Source organism: Rhagoletis zephyria, unplaced genomic scaffold (genome assembly GCF_001687245.7).
Source record: "Rhagoletis zephyria isolate East Lansing unplaced genomic scaffold, Rhagoletis_zephyria_1.1 Rzeph_scaffold_00072, whole genome shotgun sequence".
In the NCBI taxonomy this organism is placed as follows: Eukaryota; Metazoa; Arthropoda; class Insecta; order Diptera; family Tephritidae; genus Rhagoletis; species Rhagoletis zephyria.
In genome coordinates this window covers 425,241-448,652 of record NW_016157156.1, presented here as the reverse complement: position 1 = coordinate 448,652, position 23,412 = coordinate 425,241, and the positions used below count along the sequence as shown (strand labels likewise).

General features: G+C 32.9%; 1 protein-coding gene across 1 annotated transcript in view; it reads right to left on the bottom strand.

The window, feature by feature from the left end:
• Window positions 1-7,505: 7,505 nt before the first annotated feature.
• The window catches only part of bwa (alkaline ceramidase), a 49,681-nt gene continuing 33,774 nt past the window's right edge, over window positions 7,506-23,412 (bottom strand). Inside the window, exons 2-4 of the mRNA XM_017627617.1 lie at window positions 18,303-18,559; window positions 17,410-17,547; window positions 7,506-8,441 (exon numbers count right to left, since the gene is read on the bottom strand). Coding sequence (XP_017483106.1) covers window positions 8,123-8,441; window positions 17,410-17,547; window positions 18,303-18,559 — 714 coding nt within the window. The 3' untranslated portion in view covers window positions 7,506-8,122. The remainder of the gene's footprint in view (window positions 8,442-17,409; window positions 17,548-18,302; window positions 18,560-23,412) is intronic.

Below are 23,412 nucleotides of genomic sequence, written 5' to 3'. Positions count from 1 at the left end.
CCCGCTGGTGGTAGCAGAGGAAGAGGGAGGCCCCCACTGCGATGGAAAGATCAGGTGGAGAAGGACTTGGCTTCACTTGGCGTTTCCAATTGGCGTCAGTTGGCACAGAGGAGAAACGACTGGCGTGCTTTGCTGAACTCGGCCAAAATCGCTTAGGCGGTTACAGCGCCAAAAAAGAAGAAGAAGAAATTCCATACCTCTGATTGTTTAGATATGATTTTGTATATATTACTGTTTTTGGACCACCCTAGTGTACATATAAATGCCTTGTTAAACTGTTTTTTAAGTCAAATCTGTGCACATTCGGTTTACACATTTAAAAACTAAGAATAACTTCTATTTTTGATCGAAAAAATAAAAATCATAAAGTAACGATTAAAAATGATCGAAAAAATAAAAATCATAATATAACGATTAAAGATGATCGAAAAAATATAAATCACAAAAAATGATCGAAAAAATAAAAATCATAAAATAACGATTAAAAATGATCGAAAAAATAAAAATCAAAGAATAACGATTATTTTTGATTGAAAAAATATAAATCACAAAATAACGATTATACAATGATTTCTAAATAAAAATCCCTCATGATAACGATTATTTTCGGTCCCTGCTTTTTAGCTCACTTCCGCTCTTTAAGGAATATACCAGACTTGAAACATATATAACTTTTATTAACTAAGCAGAGCATAAAACTCAAAAAATAACTATTATTTTTTATCAATTCTCTAAATAATCATTCAAAATTATAATCTAAATAATCATTAAAAAGTAATTACCTAAATCTTTGGAATAAACTAAATGTAATTCAAAAATACAAGTTTTCACGAAAAAATAAAAACATTTTTAGTTCTCAAACACATACTAATTGTGTAAACTAAATAGCTTGCATAAGTGTGAACACGAAATTCGGTTACTCAACTTAAAACTTAATCACCTGTAATAAATTGTATTTTAGAATATAATGTATGAATAACCCCAATATTTGATAGTTGTGAGAAAAAGTAGTTTTAATTAGAGATACAATATACATATGTGAATTTTAATCGTAAACTGAGCAACGCTATTTCGTGTGTTTATATTTACTTAATAAACAAATTGTATATTTTAATTATGAAAAATAAGTGTGTAATTATACATATGTATATATTCAGCTGTGAACTAATTCTGTTATGTATGTGTACATATAAATTATTTGTCCTTTATCTATTAATAACTATAGTATTTTGATCAATCAAAGAACATTTATTATCTTTTGGGACGTTTATAAATATTTTTGTGCGATTGTGGACAAAAGTAATATGCAATATTTTAAGTATCCTGCAGTAAATATTATGTGTACTTGATGTACTATATTTTTGGTGTTTGCTTTGATTTGTTTTCGTCTTACAAATATATTTGTAGATTTTTATGTAAGTTTTAAATTCCATTCGCTATTTTAATCAATAGTATATAATATATGTACTTATGTATGTTGATTTTTAATATTAATAAAATTTTTTAATATCCTATGAAAATTTGCAGAGAGATAACCAGCAGGACAAGTGCACAGGTTTTAACCAACAGTGTTAAAGCTTAAATACGTCCCAGCAATAACTGCTTAGACCGTCTGAATATTTCTTGAGCATTGCTTTCAAACGTTTGCGTTTAGAAAATCACAAAACCAGTTCCAATTCACACTTAAATGTTTGCTAGGATGGCGCAAAACTTATTGCAGTAGTTTACTAGCATCTTATTGATATAAGCTTGGGTTGCTTTACTACGAAAAAAAATAATAATTATAAAGCAGGATTTAAGGAATGTATTACAAAATGTTTTTAAAATTGAGCATTAAATAATACCTGTGCCATCACGTTCATAACAAAGCCATAAGCCGGATTTTCAGTAGGCTTAAAATTAAAAAAAAAAAAATATGGAAAATTTGGGCATTAAAAAAACGTGTAATTACGTTAAAAATAAAGGCCAATAGGTCTGTTTTTACATGCCAATTGTCCTTAAAACATGTCCTTAAAATATCAACATCGACATACAAAATTAAGACATCCATGAATATTTAAAAATAAATGCGATCTCGCTACCCGAGTGAGAAAAAAATTATTTTTTGAGCAACTGTAACTCAGCGAGTTTATGAATTTATGAATAAGTAGCAATAGTATGAGAAATTTATTAGATTTCAAGACAAAATTTCGTAAACTTTTTGGGATTTTGACAATACATTTTCAATTTTTTCAAACCCTGGTAGCGACCCCTAAAGATTTGTTTAAAATTTTGAAATTTTCATGATTGTATTTATTTCGCACGTAGAACAAAATATACGGGTTTCGCCATACAAAGTGTATAAGTTGATATTCTTAAGCACTACCCTAATGTACATATGTACATGTACACGATAAGATTGCTTGTGATAATTCAATTTTTTTTTACATTTTTTTCTGGAAGGAATCGAGGATTACTTAGTCTTAAGGGTAGAGAGGCTGTTCAAAAAATGAGTGGCCGAGATATGTTCAATTGTTTGAATCTTGGCCTTTCTTATGAATAACTACATTTGTATGTAATAATTTTAACAATCAATTATCTTCATAAATGTCATAAAATATATTTTGAGCATTTACCAATTACATGTACATATTTAGTAAGTACTACCCAACACGATTATCCCCCAAATGAAAAACACGTTTCCTTCTAGAAGATCTTAAACTATGTCTTTGGCTTTGCAGTCTATGTTAACGATAAGAGAGCAGAAAATAGGAATCAAAATAAGTTTAAAGATTCTACGTGCTTTGCATACGCTATAATATGTAGGGAAGTGATATTTTTTTTTTGACATTGCGTATCAACGCGTTATACGAGTATGAATTATGCATTACAAGCAATGCTTAAAATAATATGGGTATTCTGGAAGTCTTGCACGGTATAAACCGCTTTTCCTATCGGAAATCTTTAGCAACTGTCCAAGACTTCCAGAATACCCCTAATGTAGTATGACCTTCTATAGTGATGCCCTCCAGAACACATGTCCGTTAGAAACAATTTCAGATTTTATGCCGGGTAATTAAGTGAAGTAGTGTTTGGCCTACGCTTTCCTCGCATTAGTGATGTTCGTCTTGGAGTTTTCGCACAAATGTACAGAGAATTTTTTTAGCAGATAATTATACTCGGATGTTAATCGTCGTTAAAGATATTTTACACTTTATGAAAAAAAAATAGTTATTGTAAATTGGGTACTATAAAGATGACAAGAAAAAGTCGATTTAGTTACTCAGCGAAAAATTGTCAAAACATACATTGGCGATCAAAACGGAGTGCATGGTGTTTTTTTTTTTAATGCATATTCACAATGTTTTCCAAGTTAAAGTTTTTTTTTTAATATTGTTCTTGCTCAAACCAAAACCATATAAATCAAACATTATACAAAATTTATTAAAATTTTGAACTTTGTAATCTGAATTTTTAGAAAAGTTTCTGATATGCAGCTATGTATTTAGATATACATATAGCTCATGAAATTCGAGCAAAATAAGTTATGTTTGAAGCGGCTAAAAATCGTATTGCTTAATCTTTTTTTTTTTTGCTGACGGATTTATGCACTATTTGTGGTATAAACATGAATTTCTGGTGGAAAAAATGACCAGGACCGTTCGCATAAAAATTAAAAAAAAATTGCATGAACAATATTTAAAAAAATTTAAAAACAATTTTAACTTGGTATCAGGTAGGGAACGAGTAATAAGAAAAAAGATATATATATGAAATGTAGATATTAACTTCGCTAGTGACAGTAATACTCACAACCGATCGACTCATACCCTTGGGTATCTGAGTCGGTAATGCACATAGCTGAACACAAATTATGGACTCATAAATATTTCTAGATTTACAATTTGATCAGAGGTGAGTTTTTTAGGTTATCGTCTGCGAAGTACTCAGCAGTCAGGTCCTTACCAATAATATGTGCATTATGGTGCCTCACCAAAAAAAGTTGCGGTGTTCCCACTGGAATTATAAAATTTATTATATATTTTTAGACTTGCGGAAAAATATTAGGTATGTGAGCGTATTATTTTGATTCTGTTGATACAATTTTCAGACATTTTTATGTAGACTATTTAAGCTTAAAATCTTCTATCATTTAAGGTGATTTTTCGGAAAAATTGACTTTAGTTATTAAAAAACTCGATTTTTGGAAGTATTTCTAAATCGGTCCAGCCTTACGTAACTTAATGTTTTTCCGATATTCATTTATTGCCGGAAGTTTTAAAACATTTTATAATTCCGATGGAGTACCGATTTTTGTTTTTTGTATGGAGCGTGATGCACCCTAATGTATATACATATGTACATATCGTCACCTGAAATGCAAAAACGTGTAACCCACTTTGTCACCTGAATTACAAAAGGCCGTAACTAAAAAAAATCAAAATTCAATTTTCTTAATGAAGATGCATTTCATCGAATTAGAAGTCCCCACATCGTTTTATGCAACAACAAATTTGTTAGTTATGGCTTTTTGCAGTTCAGGTGACGATGTTAGTTGCCCCTTTGGAATTTCAGGTGACGATTTGTATGTTCTATCACCAACTCATTTACTAATTGTTGTAGTGCCAGTCTCAAAAGTGTTTTCAATTTCTGCTGAAGTGATCCTTGACCAGCGTAAAATCTGGCTATATCCGGCTACGTCCTGGGAACGCTTATTTACTAGCCATTAACTGTTGCTACTGGAAAGTGTTCGAAGTGCATATCACCAAATCATTGCAGAAGGCCCTAAGTAAAATATCGCTACCTAAAGGGGAAAGGTGACAAGTCCACCTTTTTTTCAAAATTTGGTTTTTGATGCAGAATGACAGATAATGCGCAACTACATCGATTTTTCGTCTCTTCTGAACAATTTCAAAAAAATGGACTTGGCACACTTTCACCTTTAATATGCTTACTCTCAGAAACACCACTGCACTGAAATTCAGAGCAATATCTTAAAGAATATGGGGCGTATTCATAGTTAAAGTTAAGTTGATAGGCTGACTTCCAAAACGTCAATTGCATACGTACTAAGTTTAATGTTCCATAACGCCGAACTACAAATGGTTGACAATGTATTCTCATGCAAAACGCATTCGAAAAGTTATCGAAACGTATCGCTGTAGCAATCAGCGCATCACTAACAAAGTTGATGCTTCGTTTGTTTTTGGTTGCTATTGGTGTTGTGAAAATAGGTTTGTTCCACACGAACCCGCGGGATCCCGCCGGTGCCCAAAGCAGCCCAGAAAGCGTTCCTCACGCTAGAAAACTGGGTAATAGAGAGCGAATACCTTCCACTTTTGGAACATAAATGTCTTCTTCTTCGTATCCGAAACAGCCCGAACTTTTTTCCGGGCAGAAATGTGCAAAAAGTTCATCATTGTTTAGAGCTGATTTGTTGATTCCGGACACGAAATGTGGTTTTTGCGTTCCTCACGCACTGGGCACTTTTGGCATGTGTTGACACATTTTTGGGACTTATGAGAGAATAACTTATTACGCTCTAAATACCGAAACAGCCGGGAAAGCGTATGGAACAAACCTAATGGAAAATTCCAAAAGGATGTTCAATGTTATATTAAATATTCAAAAATGCAATCCCTGTAGGGAACTCAACTAACTATAAATGCACTATAAGTTCACTATTTTTCCACTAGGGGTGACTATGCCTACTTTACGCTGCTTTCAACGGACTACTTTCGCATGATGTCGCAAAATAGTCAGTTTGTTTTCAGCTAGGTTAGGTTAAGTTCAACTGAAGTGTCCCAATTAATAAAATTTTTTTGGTACTCTCGGTTGATATACTTATTTTAGGTTAACTATTACCTGCATGTATTAAGACCTCTAAAGTTGTGCTATTAACATGCATACATACATACCCTATCGATTGAGCCCTGCATGACTTTGAATAACATAATAAGTTGGTCAAAAGCTGGCTATTTGGTAGTCGACTACGAAATTCCCCACAGGGATGTTTATGGTTGCAATGTTTCACAACTCTGCATATGGTCGGTGATACTGCAACACGGTCTATGTCTATTAGTACCCTTGACACTTAGATGGTCTTTTACTGGCGTCCTTAAATTGGCGATTCAAACCACTGTCAAAAATCCTCATGCCCGTACAATTTGTATGAAGCATCCCGCAATAACGCGGCGCTAGCGCCGAGGAAATGGAATTTTCATTTTTGACAGGGCGTTACTGGTTGAAGTTGGGTGCAGAAGACGGAAAGAAAGAGAAAGGACAAACAATTGAAAAAATAAACGAGAATAAAAACGAGAGGAAATGAGAAAGCGTCAAAATTGCGCCGCGTTGTTATGGGGATAGCGCGCGGTGACACTCCTTGACAATCGCAAACGCAACGCTTAGCGCTCCAATTTAGGGACACCAGTTATGTGCACCAGAATACATCTGTAAATCGTTACACCCTAATAAACGAATGACAAAACTGTCTACCTTTGGCTGATGAAGATGAACGGTTGTCAGAAGCGATCAGATACAGATAACAGATCAATTAATCACCAGAGGTAATAAGTGACTTAGAACGTTTTGCAGTATCACCGACGATATACAAACAGTTTAAATACCGCGGTAAAACAGTATCCAAACATTTAGGTCGTTCACACTTGCCACATAACCAGGCAAGCGTAAACAACCTCATTGTATTGGTATGTTTTGGAAGTCAGCCATACTTACGGTGACCATAAATATGGATACAATATGAAGGAAAATTTTCGAAAAATATGCCTACATATATTTACGTAGAATAAAAATACCAAAAGAGTATTTATGATTCTAAATTCTTAACACATTTTAAACTTTAAAAATGAATCACGTTTTCTTAGTCGATATTAATCTTTTTTTATATGAATATTTATAAAAGTATAGTAAAGTATATTATAATTACAATAGCTTACACGAAAAGTGAAAATCTTTAAACGATCATTTTATAGGCAAATTTCGAGTCGTTCAAAACGAAAACAATACCTTTTTTTTGTTTTTTGGTACTTTTCGCAGTTATTTGTCAAAAATCGACGTCATGAATCGACGTAAAAACGACGAGTTACAAAGTCCCCTTTACAAAAATATATAATTTGTGCAGATTGCGCTCCATAACATCTACATTTCTAATTCGATTATATTTGGCTCAAAATTTACTGTAATGATATATCTTCTTTATCGATTTTTTAAAATAATGAAAAAATAATAATCAAATGAAACTGCGTGCGTATTTGGTTGAAAATCTCACTTTTTTCGACTTTGACGACAAAATGCAAATGGGTCGCCTGTAGCACTAATAATTTTCATTGAAGTCGCCACAAGTTATATATTTTGGTAAGAGGCACATCAATACCCTTCGAGCTGTTAGTCGCTTACGCTGATTGGGAGATTTTTTCATGAGATATTGAAGAAAAAGTACGAAAAGTACCAAAAAACACTTTTTTGAAAAAATTCATCCATTGTCCGATAATTTTAAAATAACGAATAAAATGCGGGCCAAATGCAGGACACTTGGAAAAAATCAGTACATTTTCAGGTTTTCAGGTTTGAAAAAGTACGCAGGATCGACCTTTGAAAAACGGATGGTCACCGTAGCCATACTTAGGGTTAGTTGCAGCTTTTTGGCATATTTTTTTAAAGGGTGGACTGGCAAGGCTTCCACTAATTAAATATCAACTTAATTTAATTTCAATTTTAAAATTGTTTACGAAATTACCACTTTAGGCCCTTTGTAATGATAAGGACGATAGAGAGGTCAATATTTTGTATATACATCGAGGCTATGCAATTATAACTGCTTAAATGTACATATTAATATTTGGCATCACAAAGTACATATTTTGCATCTCTCTAAGCATCAATTATAAATCTGTTTCGCTAATACGATGTATGTATGTATATACTACTGCTTATAAACTATTTTGTCATATATTCTACCGCACTTGTACTAATAAAAACGTTGTAAATTTGAAATACTAAATAATTTGTCTTTTCTATATGTGACTCTTCTTATCTCTTGTGCACCTGTACATGTGTACATTGAGATACATACATTACATACGTAAAAACATATGTATGCGTGTACATATACAATTATAATATTTTATATAGCACTCTTGATGGTCATGCCCGGATTTCGTATACAGATGAATGGTATGCCAAATTCGAAATCATTTTTAGGCCAATATTTTAGCAGCGGTTGTCGTTGTGGCAGCTCGGTTTCGACGTAGAAGTACGCATATAGAACCAAAACGGTATAAGCGGCGATAAATATGAAAACATGCCAGAAACCATGCAGATACGGAAAATTAATTGCTGACCATGCATCGCAGAACATACGATCGTTGATCCAACAGAAGACGGCCACAAGCCAAACGGCCGTACAACGCAAGCCCAATCGATAAACGCGCTGATCTCGCACTCTGAAATGAAAATCAATACGTCGTAAGTAGTATCTATATATGTATGTATGTATGTATGTAAGCGTAGTAAAATGACTTAAGAAAATTTACATTGTTGCACATTTCTCTTATATACATTACCTAATTATTGAGATAATGAAATTGTAACAGTTAGCAATAAACAGCTAATTATCATATAAAGCGGCGAACTCATTACATTACGTACTTATTTGCATATTTAGTACATATGTACGTGCCAAGTTCATTTTTTTTCAAAATTTAGTTTTTGATGCAGAATGCCAGGTAATACGAAACCACATCGATTGTTCGTCTCTCCTAAACAATTTAATTAAATGGACTTGGAACCTTTTCACCCTTAGGTGACGATATATAGGTAACAGAGTGACGGAGTGTATACTCCGGTGTTTGATTTTAGACCAATGTTGACCACAGAAAGCTCTTTTTGCGCCAGCCGTTAAAGTCCGTTGTACCAAAATTTTTCAAAGGATTGACAAAGCGTGGCTATGAAGTGGTCATCTATATTTTAGACTAATAAATTGGAAAACTCCATAGAAAATTTCACACTTTACCAGAAATATTTACTTTCGTTGAAACCTTGCCGTTGACGAAATGTAACAGTCTCCTTCGTCACCAATTGTAAGCCAATTCCAGTCCGGAAGCTATTCTTCTCCGACCACCCCAATAGCTCAGACCCAAGATCTTAATTCAGAGTTTTTTTTTGTCGCAACTAAATTCACAAAGCAAGGCGTGCTACATGCAGCCTATTGCACTGTTTTCATGTCCCTTTAATCTTTACGCATAGTTAATCGAGGCAAAACTGTTGGGTGTAAAAGAGGCTCAGTTGCTCGCCTTTCAAACATTGCTACCAAAAAAAAACACAATACGTAATCCTTGCAAAGACGGGACAGAAATGAAAGAAAATACCTAGCATGAGGTTTGTTGAGCGAAGTATTCCAAAAAAAAAATTATTCCCTCGGCCAAAAAAAAAAAAAAAAAAAGTAAGAAAGTCTATGTTCGGGCGGAGCCGAACATTAAATACCCGGCGCAAGTATTAAATATGTGCTTTTCACCTTTCCGAAAACTACCGCTACATGGTAAGTAGGGGTGGTTTTATCCCTAGTTCAAACATCTTCGATAGAACGTTCAGTTAGACATAACGAGATAAACTTATACAGTCATATGTGGGCGATATCACGCCCATTTTCCAAAATTCAAAATAATGTTACTTCTTTTCAAGGGATTGTTGTTAGTATCAATGTTGTTTAAGTTAGCATCCTTAAATTTCGGAAATAACGAAGTTTAAAGCATTTCTGAAATTTACCGTTATATGAAAAATGGCTGTAATTTTAGTCCAATTTCAATAATTTTTCACGTTTTTCTTTTATGCGGCAAACACAATAACCATACCGAATACCGAGTTTGGTACAAATTGGTAGAACGGTTACCGGGATACATATATATCATAATAAGTGGGTGGTGCCACGCCCGTTTTCCAAAATTTTATCATAAACGAATTATTGCAAGCATCAATTTTGAATAAATTAGCTTAAGTATTTACTGATTTATCGAAGATTTCGTATTTCTCTAAATTACCATTATATGGGATGTGGGCGTGGGTATTGCCCGATTTTAAAAATTTTCAGCCATTTGGTATGTTGTACCAAGGGCAATAACTGTGCCAAGTTCGAGAGAAATTGGTGGATCGGTAACCAAGATATACACATGTAATCCAAAAATTTATAATATTCTTATTTTTCGTTAAAAATTATTGTAAATATCAAATTTGAGTGAATAATCTTCAGTCAGTTACTAAAATATCGCAGTTTTTGTATTTCTGAAAACTACCGTTATATGGGAGGTAGGAGTGGTTATTGTTCGATTACGCCCATTTTCTGTCCTACGCCCGAAAGAATTACACGTACCAAGTTTCGTTAAGATATCTAAATTTTTGCTCGAGTTATCGTATACACAGACGGACGGACGGACAGACAGTCACCGCTTAATTTGTTTATATCTATCTCGATTCGTTTTGCCTGTTACAAACAACCGTTATTGGAACAAAGTTATAATACCCTTGTGCACAAGTACGCTCGGGTATAAAAATACAAATTGCTTGTAAGGTGGTACGGTCTAATGTATGTACATATTTACCTTATTAAAAGCGCTTTCGATTTGTTTGTCAATATGTCTGTACTTACAATGTATATGTAGAAGAAAAGTTTGCACCGATTTCCTTACTGATTGAATTGAGGAGTAGCAATAAATTAAATTAGGGTCAATTAATTGCATTCAATATTGGCAATGATCGTTTGTGAGGTCGCGCGACGCTTCAGTTTCTTTCGGCATACATATGTATGTACATAGGTATGTTTATGTATGTAGGTAAGTAGTTAATTTAATACTGTAGAAGTGCGAACAATATAAATCGAATGAAAATGATATGCAATTTGTCCATACATATATATATATATGTATATGTATGTATGTATGCAATACTTATTAAGAAGGGAACTGTGAATTCTTTAGAAATTTAATTGTGATTTCATTTGAAAAAAAACTTTTATTTTTATTATTTTTTCACAATTACTGAGATTTTGTAAGTTGATTTCTTAAATATCTCTAAATCTAATAAGTGGTCTTGTTTTTAACTTGATATTTAGCGCTATAAAGAAAACTATGTACGGATGTATGATGATACATGCATAAATAAACATATCTGCAATTAAAAATTTTACAGAATTTTGAAATCAAAAACTTATTTGTTTTTGTTATTTATGGCCTTATAACATAATATTCAACAATTTTATTGAGCTTGAGGCTATTTTCAAAAAGAAAATTTTGGAACCAAAAAACAATTTACAATTTGGTAGCCAGTAGTCTTACCCACTGAGCTAAGTTCGCCACGTAAACTGTTGTTTCTTTTTCCATTTTTTTCATGTGTTAAGCCAACTGCAATCAAGCGCAACTATTTCGATGCTATTTACACTTGACTATGTGGTTGATGGTTTTGTTGGTTTTTTGTTAATATGTAATTCTATTTTTAGAATGTTTAACTTTAAGGTGTGCTCGTCCTTAAGTTATTTGTTTTTGTTATTTATGGCCCTATAACAATTATATTCAACAGTTTTATTGAGCTTGAGACCGTTTTTAATGAAAATTTTTGCGAAAAAAACAACAATTTAAAAACTTATACATATTAATTTTTGGCTACATTTTTTGTGTAACACCTCACGCTAATCATTCAACTGAAACTTTCAGAAGGTGAATTTTTTAAATTATAATTTTTTTTTTTGCAAATTTGAAATAAAAAAATGTTAAACAATTTTTATTTTATGTGAATTAATTTTTAATTTAGAGTTCGCAACAATATTTTTTAAGTTCAAAAAGGTGTATCTTAAAAAAAAACTCTTTCACAATTTCAAGATCTTCTAAGATCAGTTAGAGGCATTTTATAAAAAATATAGCCAAAACCTCATACAGGTTTTTATTTTTATGATTTCATAAATTTCAAAGTTCTTTAACTTTATTATTTTTTGACTTTTTTAATATATTTTGTATACATATAGCGCCAAATATCACATTTAGATTTACACCAGAAACATTTTAGAAACTCATTGAGATATTCAAAAAATAAACTTGCAAAATCTGGGAAATTGTGAAATTTTGAACTTTCGAAAAGAAAATTTGTTTTCCTTTGGCAGAACTTCGTTACAGGATAAAAGAGCTGTTCTGGCCAAAATTCAAAGAAATAAATTTTTCAATTTCGATTTTTACCAATTTGACATGGATTGACACATTTTTTCCAATTTTGAACTAGTATGCTTATGTGTATGGGACGTTGTTTAAAATTTTTAGGGTTGATTGACAAACATAAATAATAAATAAATATGAAATTTGAGCTCGATTAATACATTTTTAAAAACTTTACAGCACAAAAACAAAAACAGATCGATAGCGATTAAACACTGAACTGTTTAAACTCTAAACCCAACATATGAGCTCTCTTTTTTTAAAATTGGAAGGTTTGTATTTGAAACTAAATTTAGTTTGGTCATATATGTAGTCCAAAAATAAAACCGAAATCTTTAACCGTTTTCTTAAACCCCAAATACAGGATAATAGCAAGATTCACGGATTCGTTAGGGCTGTTTTTTATTCTGTTCCCCTAAAATAAAATTCCTTACTAACAGTCCCATATTTATTTTTTTCCAACTTTTTTTAATCATTTATTCAGGTGTTTTTTCGTAGAAATTCACCAAGCTGCCTGCTTTTATTGGCTGTCAAACACAAACTAAATTACGCAGCTTGCTTACCATTTGAGTCGGTACATATGAACTGACCGAACAAATAAATAGTTTAAACAGCAATGTGACTAATATCGATAAGAGTAAAAAAGACGACTAATATTAATTCTTTTTGGTTGTTTGTATTTCCGACAGGATAGCAGTATGATGTATTGTGGAACGATTTTCCCGGTTTCCCTTGTCAAATTTGGTTTTTGGCGTTGTGCCATCTTCAGTCATATTTCGTTCTAATATTAACTAATTATTGAAAGTTGGATAAGTCCTGCCGTATGTATAAATCAAAATAGCTTAAGCCCCTTCCAGCCAATTATTTTGTGCTCTGCTACTGCAGATTGTGATATATGAGTCGATATCTACGTATCAAACCTGCCATAAGAAATTTTGGAAAATTTTGTTTGAAAAGTAACTTATTCCATATGGTATTTTGTAAACGTGGTTAAGTCAAACGTAAAGACTTTTTTATTTTAAATATGGCTTCAATTTCAATGTGTTTTTCTGCGCAAAATTCTTCCAACATTTATTTTGTAAAATTTTATAGTTTTGCAAAAGTGACTTCAAACACAGCAAAAAAAGAAAGAAGCACAATTTCCCAAAAATTTCTTATAGTTGACTTAGGTAGGTGAGATGGATCTACTTGTTTGACAGTACTGTATTAACAGACATTAATTGACAGCAGCAGTGCTGTATTTAAATTTCATCACCATTCATAGAGTTACCATGTGGTTTGCGTCAAAGCTTCCGCCTTCTTTAAGTCCTCGTCTACTGCATCTGACCAACGGTTTCTCGGTCTGCCTTTTAGTTTCATTTCGAACAGCTTTCCTGTCATAGCGCCTTTAACAGCACTGCCATCAGGCATTAGCTCTGATCCAATACTTTTCGTGAAAAATCCTGTAAAACTGTCAAATAGCAATATTACTCTCTGAAGTGAGAGTAAAAAGTGAGTAACAACAAAAGGTACGGGAACAAAAAAACCATTTTTCCTGTAAAAACGTCAACCAGTGATTGCTTGACACTTTTCATGATTTTACCAGAAGAAAAAGTTCGGGTAAAATCTTGCAACTTCATTCTCTACACAACTCTCCAAAAGTCGCTCTCATTTACAGGGTTTTAAAGGATTTCGGAGTACGGGAACATTTTTCCTGCAACTTCCTGCAAGTTCGTGTAAAATCCTGTAAGTTCATGGAGTACTGGACCAGAGCTATTATGTGCCCTAAAATTTAAATTTTCTACACCGGAAATTCAAAAAGTCACTGATTTATCAATACACCTAAATATATATGTGCGTAGTAGCCTCAATGTCTGTATTACCTTAAACTCACATACATTTCTATACATACTAGGTAGATACGTATTTGTATAACAAAAAAAGTGTATCATATTCGTCCTCATAGTTATTTTATTAACGGAAATAATTATCACAAGAAATTTTGTACTATGATCCGGGCTTGTAGATTTTTAGTTGGGATTATTGATACATTATCGCTCACTCATTCGCTGGGAAGAAGTCATAATCCAAACACAAAATAAAATTGAAAATAACGGCTTAAAAATTTCCATCAGCTATTTCACCATAAATACATACATATATTCTACAAATATTTGACGCACACACTTTTGCTAAGTACTATGTTGACCGACCTTTTCCACTAATTTTGGATAGGCGTCCATGTCTGTATATAATAAAAATAAATAAACTTCTTTAAGGCTTGTTCTCACCATATATATGTTATTTTGAAGACAAAGTTTGTCGGTATAGGTTGTATAATAAAATTATCTTCTCATTGGTTCTTGCCGATACTTCAATTAATTCTTCTAAGAACAGACAGATAGTGAAGGAATTTCTATAGGATCCAGCATTAACACCGCCAATAAGTTCTGACCGGAGATCAAAAGATGAAAATAACTGTGATCTGCAGGTGCTATTACGCGCTGGGTATGCATTTGGCGCAGAAACGTGGACAATTAAAAGACTTATGAGGGCTTTCGAGAGAACAATACACCTTAATTAATGAACTACTATTTTTTACTTATAATTTCATAACACAATATCTTTTTACAATATCTGAAATTTCTGAACCAAAACTTCAACTTCCAGTCGGCACGCGTTATCGGCATCTATACATGAAACAAGCTAACACGTATTCGAGGAAATTTTTTTCTTCGGAGATATGATCTGTCAAACTTTGGATTTTTTCGTGATTTTAACTAATCATGTACTTCTTGAAGTCGTTATATCTCGTGTCTGCTCATCGTAGTCTCTATCATCTCAACGTCGTTTTAAAGCTAAAAAACGGGCTTAGCATTGCTATATATAAAATGGTCATGATTGTCCTAAAGCTAACTTAGCTATTAACAGTTGAGCTTTTTGAAGTTGATTTGCATTGCTAAGACAAGTAAATTAGGGATTTTTCTGTAAGACGACAAACCCCTAGCGTGGCAATTGCAGGACTAAAGTTTAGAAGAACGCATATTTTAATATTAATATTTCTGGATAGGATATATATATCGGAATCCGCAATAGAATTTAATTTTTTTGCAAAAACCGGATTTTTCACATCTTGCTAAATACATATCGTCATAACAAATTACTAGGGCAACCAAAAATATGCTCGAGCATGTTTTTTTTTCTTATACTTTATCAAAAAATGCATAAAAAGGAAATGCTATTTGTAAAAAGATAAAGCGTTTTATGCCATATTTTTAAGAGCATATTTCGGCATATTTCGCAGTAAATGATTTTTTTGCATATTTTAGAAACAACTGCTAAATTTAGTGCATATTATTGTTTTTTGTTATAATATTATTGCTAAGACGTCTAATAAGTGCATGGCTTTCTGTTCTGAAAGAATTGAAATCAAAAAAACATATATTTTCCATATAAATGCTGCATTTTGATCCATTCGATGTTGCATCGAGATAGAATCCCCACTTTCTCCTCCACTAGTTACAGATTTTGAGGAATTTCTGAGGACAACATTGCGAGCACTTATGCGGGATTACCATTAAAATGTTGAATTAACTGCGCAACACTTCTTGTTTGGATTTGTGCTTATTATTTGGATAAAATTATTTGCGCCTCGGGGCATTGACTCTATGGGTACATATAGAAATTGTTAAGAGAGCTGGAGAAAAATTAAACGCTGTCAATTTTTGTGAGCAATAAACTAAAGTCAGTTTTTAGCTTTTAGCCCAGTAAAATTAGACTTTTTCTTAAAAAAAATTTGTAACAGCAATTTTTTGATGCAGTTTACTTCTATTTGACACGTAGATCATGGATCCACAGTCTTGCCCCTAAATTTAATTTGGCAACATTCCGCCATCTTGGATTCAATTTTTTTTGGTTTTTTTCGATTTTCAAGCTTATTTTGCATTTTTCGTAAAAAAATGGTTAAATACAAATATGTAGAGAATTTAATTTCCCACATTTCTTATATGGAAGGTTTTTTAAACATAAAATTGTTTATTGTAAAAAATTAGCAAAAACTGCGAAAAAGTTTTACCTTGCCACGGTTTTTGCCATTTTTTGACAATTTCTGTTCAAAATACATAGCATATTGATACATACTCATATATGTATGTATGTTATTTAGGTCAAAAGGAAAAAGTTTAGAGGGTATGCGCATCGAATTTCGCAGAAAAAAACTCATCCCTTATGTTCTGGGACACCCTCATGCATGTATACTAGGGTAGTCCAAAAATGCATGTAAGTAAAGTCGGAATTTTTATGCTTTCACCCCTAGGATTCTTTTATACCGAAAAGAAATATAATCAAATGTTTATTTTGAAATCAAAAAATTTTTGTAGGTCAAAGTTTTCCATGTATTTTATATGGAAAAAACAACTTTTCGTAGAAATGGGGGGACCAATAAAAAATCGTTAGTATGTATTAAAAAATGGAATAATGTATTTAAAATTTGCAATCAGTATTTAGCTCTTAAGATACACTTACTTATGTAATGTCTTTGTAAAGTACACAATTGAATAAAGAAACATCAACTAACTAACTAAACTAACTATAAAAAAATGGTTAAATAAACAATTGGGTATTACTAGTGAAAGTCTTCTGAAGGTAAAATGAGTTTTCCGATCGAAAAATATTTATTTTCAAGAATTTTAAGACATTTCTACGAAAATTTGTTTTTTCCCCATATAAAATACAAGGAAAACTTTGAGCGCTTTGAGCGACCTCTAAATATTTTTAGATTTCATAATACAAAAATAGGAGTATTTTCGATATAGAACAATTCTAGTGGGTGAGAGCATTTAAGTTCCGACTTTACTCTTTTTGGACCACCCTAATGCACATATGCATATATCGGAATAACGTCGGCTGCTTCGTTAGCAATATCCTCTACAGGAATATCTCTGGTATAATTTCCAGGATTCTGGTTCTTATGCATTTCTCTTTTAGTTAACAGCAGAAGCGTAATGAGTTCCTGAATGATGTATTCTGTTCGCAGTATACAATTCAATTAATCTCTCACGCCAAAATTGAAATTCTTAAAAAAAAAGTAACTTCGAAATGGGGGTGCTATAGATAATACCGATACCGTGGTTTATATACGAGTAAGAATGTACCTCTGCGTATTGTGTTCCCAATATTGATTTCAACTGTATTCACTAAGAAGTGTATGTGTGATTAATGAAATAAAAAGCATGTTTACCTTTGTAACTGTCGATACATCATTAGCATTGTTGGCACGCCCATACCCATCAGTACAAACGCGTTAACTATGGGTTTCCAAATTGACAGCACTGTCGCAAAGATTGCCGAAAGAAACATAAATGAACTGAATAATTTCCTATAAGAAAAAATTAAATGCATAATGTATACTTATGTATAGGCCCAGGCCAAAATATTCAAATACAAGTTTATTTAAGCTAATCTATTAAAACACATACATACTATACAAAAGTTCTGCTATAACTAATAAGTAGGACTCGGAATCTCATGCACTAAAAAATCGAAAATAAGTTCTCCATTAGTTGAGATCTAACAGAGGCCTCAATGGCCGCCTGGCTATCCGGGAAGATATTCAGATGAATATTTTACTCCTTTCAGACACGTCAAGTCTTGATTTTAAGTGTGCTGTTAGTAAGTAGGCGAAGGAAGTGAGACTAATGTGCTCTTCCCCTCTCTTCTCACCTCCTTCGCTACGAACCGAGCAGACTTGAAATCAAGACTTGACGTACCAGAAAGGGTCTATGGAAAAATATATGGTATTTTTTTTTGTCAAGAGATTTCGCAGAAAATTTAAATGGTTGTAAATTAAAAAAGGAAAGATATGCAAAAACCATACGCATTTATTGTAAAATATACTAAAATATGCGCAATAAATGTGAAAAAACAGGTATTTTTTGAAAAATATGCAAAACCATGCATTTACTGCAAATTATGCGTACATATGCACTAACTATTGTATGCCATTTCAAAGGAAATTTCATGATACGTAAGCTAACTTAACCATTTCCATTTGAAGATGACTAGTAAAAACATGCATTTTCATGAGATGCCGAGCCTTACTAATGGCTATTATTTATTATTGAATCGACTTACCGGTTATTGCGGAAGACCTTTGGATAATACTTTTTTGGGAAGAACAATGAATAGGCAGCCATGAATACCCATAAAATCGCCAGCTCATCAAGTAATTGACCTATTAAACTGAGCGTTGCATGGAAGTACATTGAGCTTAAACCCACTATTATAAGAAGTACCCAGAGTACGTGTATGCCGGGTGTTACGAAGCGACCATACTCCTTGAATAAATATATCAAAAGTGGCGGCAGGAGTAAAAAAAGAAAATTACTTGTCTGAAAGAGACAAAGAAATAAATGTTTGTTAAGCGCAAGAATTCTTCTGAGATAATTGTTTTTAGTAAGCTAATAGCGTTTTCGTTTCTACCGAAAAATGTTATTTTCTCTTTGTTCTCTACGCAAAAATACTAAGAAAAGGGTAATGAGAAGGCAACATTTTTTGTAGAAACGGCATAAGTACCCTGCAGGAAAAAATATCAATTGATCAAAATAACCAACTTATAGTTAGCTTTTTTGCGGGATTTCAATAAATAACTAACTTCTAATTAGGCATGGCAAAACTAACTTTAATTTAGTTGTAAAGTCGTACCGGAGTCATGCAGACGTTATCGGGAGTTTGTTTTCTTTACAAGCTTCCATTTAAATATCCTCCCTGCAGAAAAAAAAACTATCAATTGTTTAAAATAACCAACTTCTAGTTAGTTTTTTTGCGGGAGTTCGATAAATAACTAACTTTTAATTAGGTATGACAAAAATAACTTTAAGTTAGTTGTAAAGTCGTGCAAGAGTCATGCGCACGTTATCGGAATTTTGATTTCTTTACAAGTTTCTTTTTAAATATCCTCACAAAGATTACTTTCAATACACTTTTTTTCTGAACTTCGCAGATTATTTTTCGTATTCAGATCGAAATTTTACTTTATCTTTTTGAAGTTATGTCTGACGGTGTTCGAATATGGGACCACCTACAGCAGAATATGTAAACAAAAAAAATATATATATTTTTTTATTGATATTTTATGTCCAAAAGTAGAAAGCTACAAGTTAGTTGACATCTAATGCAGAGCAAACCAGATATCACAATTTTGGGCCATCGCCCTTCGAAAGTAGTTAGTTACGGCCAAAGGAAATAGTTAATAAATTGTTACCACTAGTCGACTGTTAGTTAGTTAATAATTAGTTACAAACTAGTCCCATTTCCTGCAGGGTACTTGTAAAAGAGCATTATACGAGGTGTGAATTATAGAAGGCGGTCAATTAATTTGCGCTTGTTCGTTTGTTCGTTAATGTGTTATACATAGTATATAGTATGTATGTATATGGACGCATGTATGTACATATGTACATATAAATCAATGTCAATTTATATATAATAAAAAATAAATATATTGTGCAAAAATAGGCAAGTGCATGTAAACTAATGCACCTGTAAAGCGTTCTAGGTCATAAAGTTAGCATTATACATATCTTTTTTATATTTGATTTCCATATACATATATCGCACACGTTTGTCGAAAATGCATTTTGTTACCTTAATATAGAAAAGCCCTAACTCATTTTCTTTTGAAATTCAGCTTTGTTCAAAGGTCGGTAGATTACTCACTGTAGGCCAAATATAATTTAAAAACAACTTCTACATCAATAAATTAGTTTCAGTGTTTATTAAATCCCAGAATTTTCAAGAAACTTCGAGCATAAGAACTTTAGTTTTTAAAAATTATTTTACATACTCTGTAAAGACACAGAAGTTTGGTGCACCATGGTGAAATTATATACAGGTGAAGTAATAAAACCAGAGCTTTGGAGCGGAGCGGATCGGAGCAAAGGAGCAAGGAGCAAAGGATTTTGGCTGGAGCGGAGCTGGAGCAAAGAGCTAAAATAGCTCCTTAAAGAAAATTTTATTTAACTTAGTTTTTTATTTGAATTTTTGCCACAGAAAACAATCGTGATAAATAAATTTTCATTCTATTTTTACTTGACAATACTGTGCATTGCACAATACCCAGCAGTTAGGGATAATTTCCACGTCAATTTAAACGGCGATGAACAAAATTAGGGCTGTTCAGGATCTTGTGCATATGATCTTGCACTTGCATATTTAGGTGCATTTGTAAATTCACAACAATAAAATACAAATCGTTGCCATGGTAGCAAGCATAAAATTTGCAATTGCAATTCCTATTGCAAATCCAAGACCATTTCCACAATATCGTGAACAGCCCTAGTGACTTCCCACCCAGCAGAGAAACGTGTATTTTGCCGGCAGTGCGATCTCGTACAATTACTCGTATCCGGAAACGAACGGAAAGCGACTACAATTTTCTTTCATTTACGTATCCAAAAACGTTCAAAAAAGTACGGTTTTCATATCCGGAAATGAATAGAAATCGACAAAAATTTTGATTCATTTTCGCATCCGGAAGACGTTCGAAAATGATGATATTAGTTGCGTTCCAGATGCTTTACGATATTCACAATATTCACGATTTGCAGGAACAGCTGCTTTCTCCATTAATAAACCTTATTGAAGGTGGCCACCTGGAACGACTTCCTGTAAAAACCTGCAAATCGTGAAGCATCTGGAACGCTGCTATTATTTGAAAGCAATAATTGTATGTTATATGTTCAAGCTGAACATTTGAAAGCATATACACTTAAACGGTAGTGGCTGAGCGTGCAGAGGTTGTACCAGTATTGCTGAAGTTGAAGGTATCGGGTTGGAATGGCGTCAGGCGCTTCCTTATTTATTTTTGGTTTTCGAACCATGAAAAAGCATTTGTGAAGTGCAGAAGAAAATCGTACCGAACGAAAAATTCAATAAGAAAAATTTCAGAATAACAGCAAAAAAAATATCCGTTTCAAAACAATTTTCGGTTCTTGGCTGCATTTACATACATTGTTTCTGCCTTTTTTCCTTTTACGGATCCATTTTCAGATTTTTTGCTGGCTGGGTTAATATCTGCCTTATTTATTTACAAGACAAAATGCTGGCTAATTTTTTTGACGGCTAGGGCTCGATATTTAAGTAATAAATAAATAAATAAAGTTTTTTTATTGGGAACGGGAACAGAGCTAAGAGCGGAGCTCAGAGCGAAATCGCAGCGGAGCTAGAGTGGAGCGAAGAAAAAAACCTTTGCTCCGAAGCCTTGAATAAAACAGCTTTTTCGCTTTATTTTCCGGGCATTCGGCTATCTTGCAGAAACTTTGAAAGGAAAATTTTTAAATAAGATAGTGTCAAATATTTCTTCCCGCTCTTATTACTATTACTATGTACATACACCGATTGGGCCGAAATTTTATGATACTCTCATAACGCAATTGCCCTACCCAATATTATACATGGACCATTTTTATTACAAATCACTTATTTAGTATTAGAATTATTTCAGTTTTAAGACTAGTTTTGGCCTCTTAACAAAACAACTATCTTTATGATTGTAATTTGTAGACAATTAATAATTAATCTCATCTTTCCTCTAGGCAAAAAATCATGTTTAGCTTTTAGCTTTTTTCTTCTATTTTTTATTATTTAGCTTTTTTAGCCTTTTACTTTTGCTTAAAATATTAACTACAAACTTGTATTTTTCCTCGTCAGAAAAAACAAAGAAAGGCTTCTGAGGCTTCGACTTTATCCGATTTCTGCGTAAATAGACTGGTTTTTGGGCTCTTTCGACACTCACATCACTTTAGCAATGAGCGAACGGGAAACAGTAGTTGCAAGACGACACCGGTGAATTTCTACACGGATGGGTGGAAGCCTGATGGAAGTGTTGGAGGATGGTTCTTTTATGCAGGACGTCAGCATCATTTCCTCGCTCAGACTCATTTGGGTGCCCGGCCATAATGATAATGATAATGAAAGGTACCCTCGAGTTGTACTCACCAGATAAATGGTGGGAGTATTTTTTCTTTGGTAAGTTTATTGGGGAAATACTAAAGTATTGGTAAATATAACACCGAACCGTCACTGTTTACAGAACAATGAGGTGGAATCAAAACTTCGTCTTAAGCAGCCTAAATTTTGTGAAGCTACGAAAAATATTTACTTAAGTATAAAATAAGTTTCATGAAGTAATAATAACGAAAAAAAATTTAATTGTTAATTTAGCTTTTTCTTTGCCCATTTGGCCTCTTTTCAGAAAAAAGTTCTGGCAACACTGACGACGATATGTAACTGTATACAAAAATAAAACAGGTACAGTCTCAATCAAAAAGTGTCAAAAATTTGCCGATTGTGCCCAAAGTGCCGGGTTGATTTCAAGGGGCGGAAAATAACCCAATTGTACATACTTTTCCATCCCTGGTGTAAACTGTGAACATTTGCTTAGTACAGCATATCAAAAACTGCAAATTTCGAGTTGTTACACATTTGATGCATTTGTGTGGCATGTATGTATTAGGTATGTTAATCCCGGAATCCCGGTCATTTTAAGATCCCGGGATTATTTGCCTTGAATCCCGGGATTTCCGGGATATGTAACTTACCCTGGTGGCAATAATAGAAACGCTTTATGTTGAACAGTTTTGGCTATATTTCTTTTGTTTTTTTAATATTTAACATTTTTTTTTAAATGTGTAGCTCAATATACATACATATCGTCGCCTGGGTAAAAGATTGTCGTATGTTACGCACGTACGTATGACGCTTACGAGAATATTTTACCCAGGCGACGATATAACACCTTGCGGCTGGCAATTTCGCACACAAAAAAAAATAATACATTCGCCTAACCAAGGGCCAAATATAGTAAAATTGCGTTCTTAATTTTTCTCTCTGACGTCAGGATTTAAACATTTCAGTGAATATACACTGCCGGAACAAAGTATTGGCGCAGCAAATTTTTCACAATATATACAACAATTTTTATTCTAATATTTTTCCGCCAATTTTGTATAAAATATGGTTCATTCAACAACAAAAAACATAAAAATATAATTTCTAAACTTTGTGCAAAACTCGCCAATATTCGGCAAATTTTCATCAAAATATTCAACTTTTTAATCAGATTTTTTAGAATTTTTTTGAGTATGCAGTTTTTTAAGGACAAACTTTATTAGCTTAAAAAAATAAAATAGATTAAAAGGGCATTTTCAATTCCTATTCGTCCTTATGAACCCAAAAAAATTAT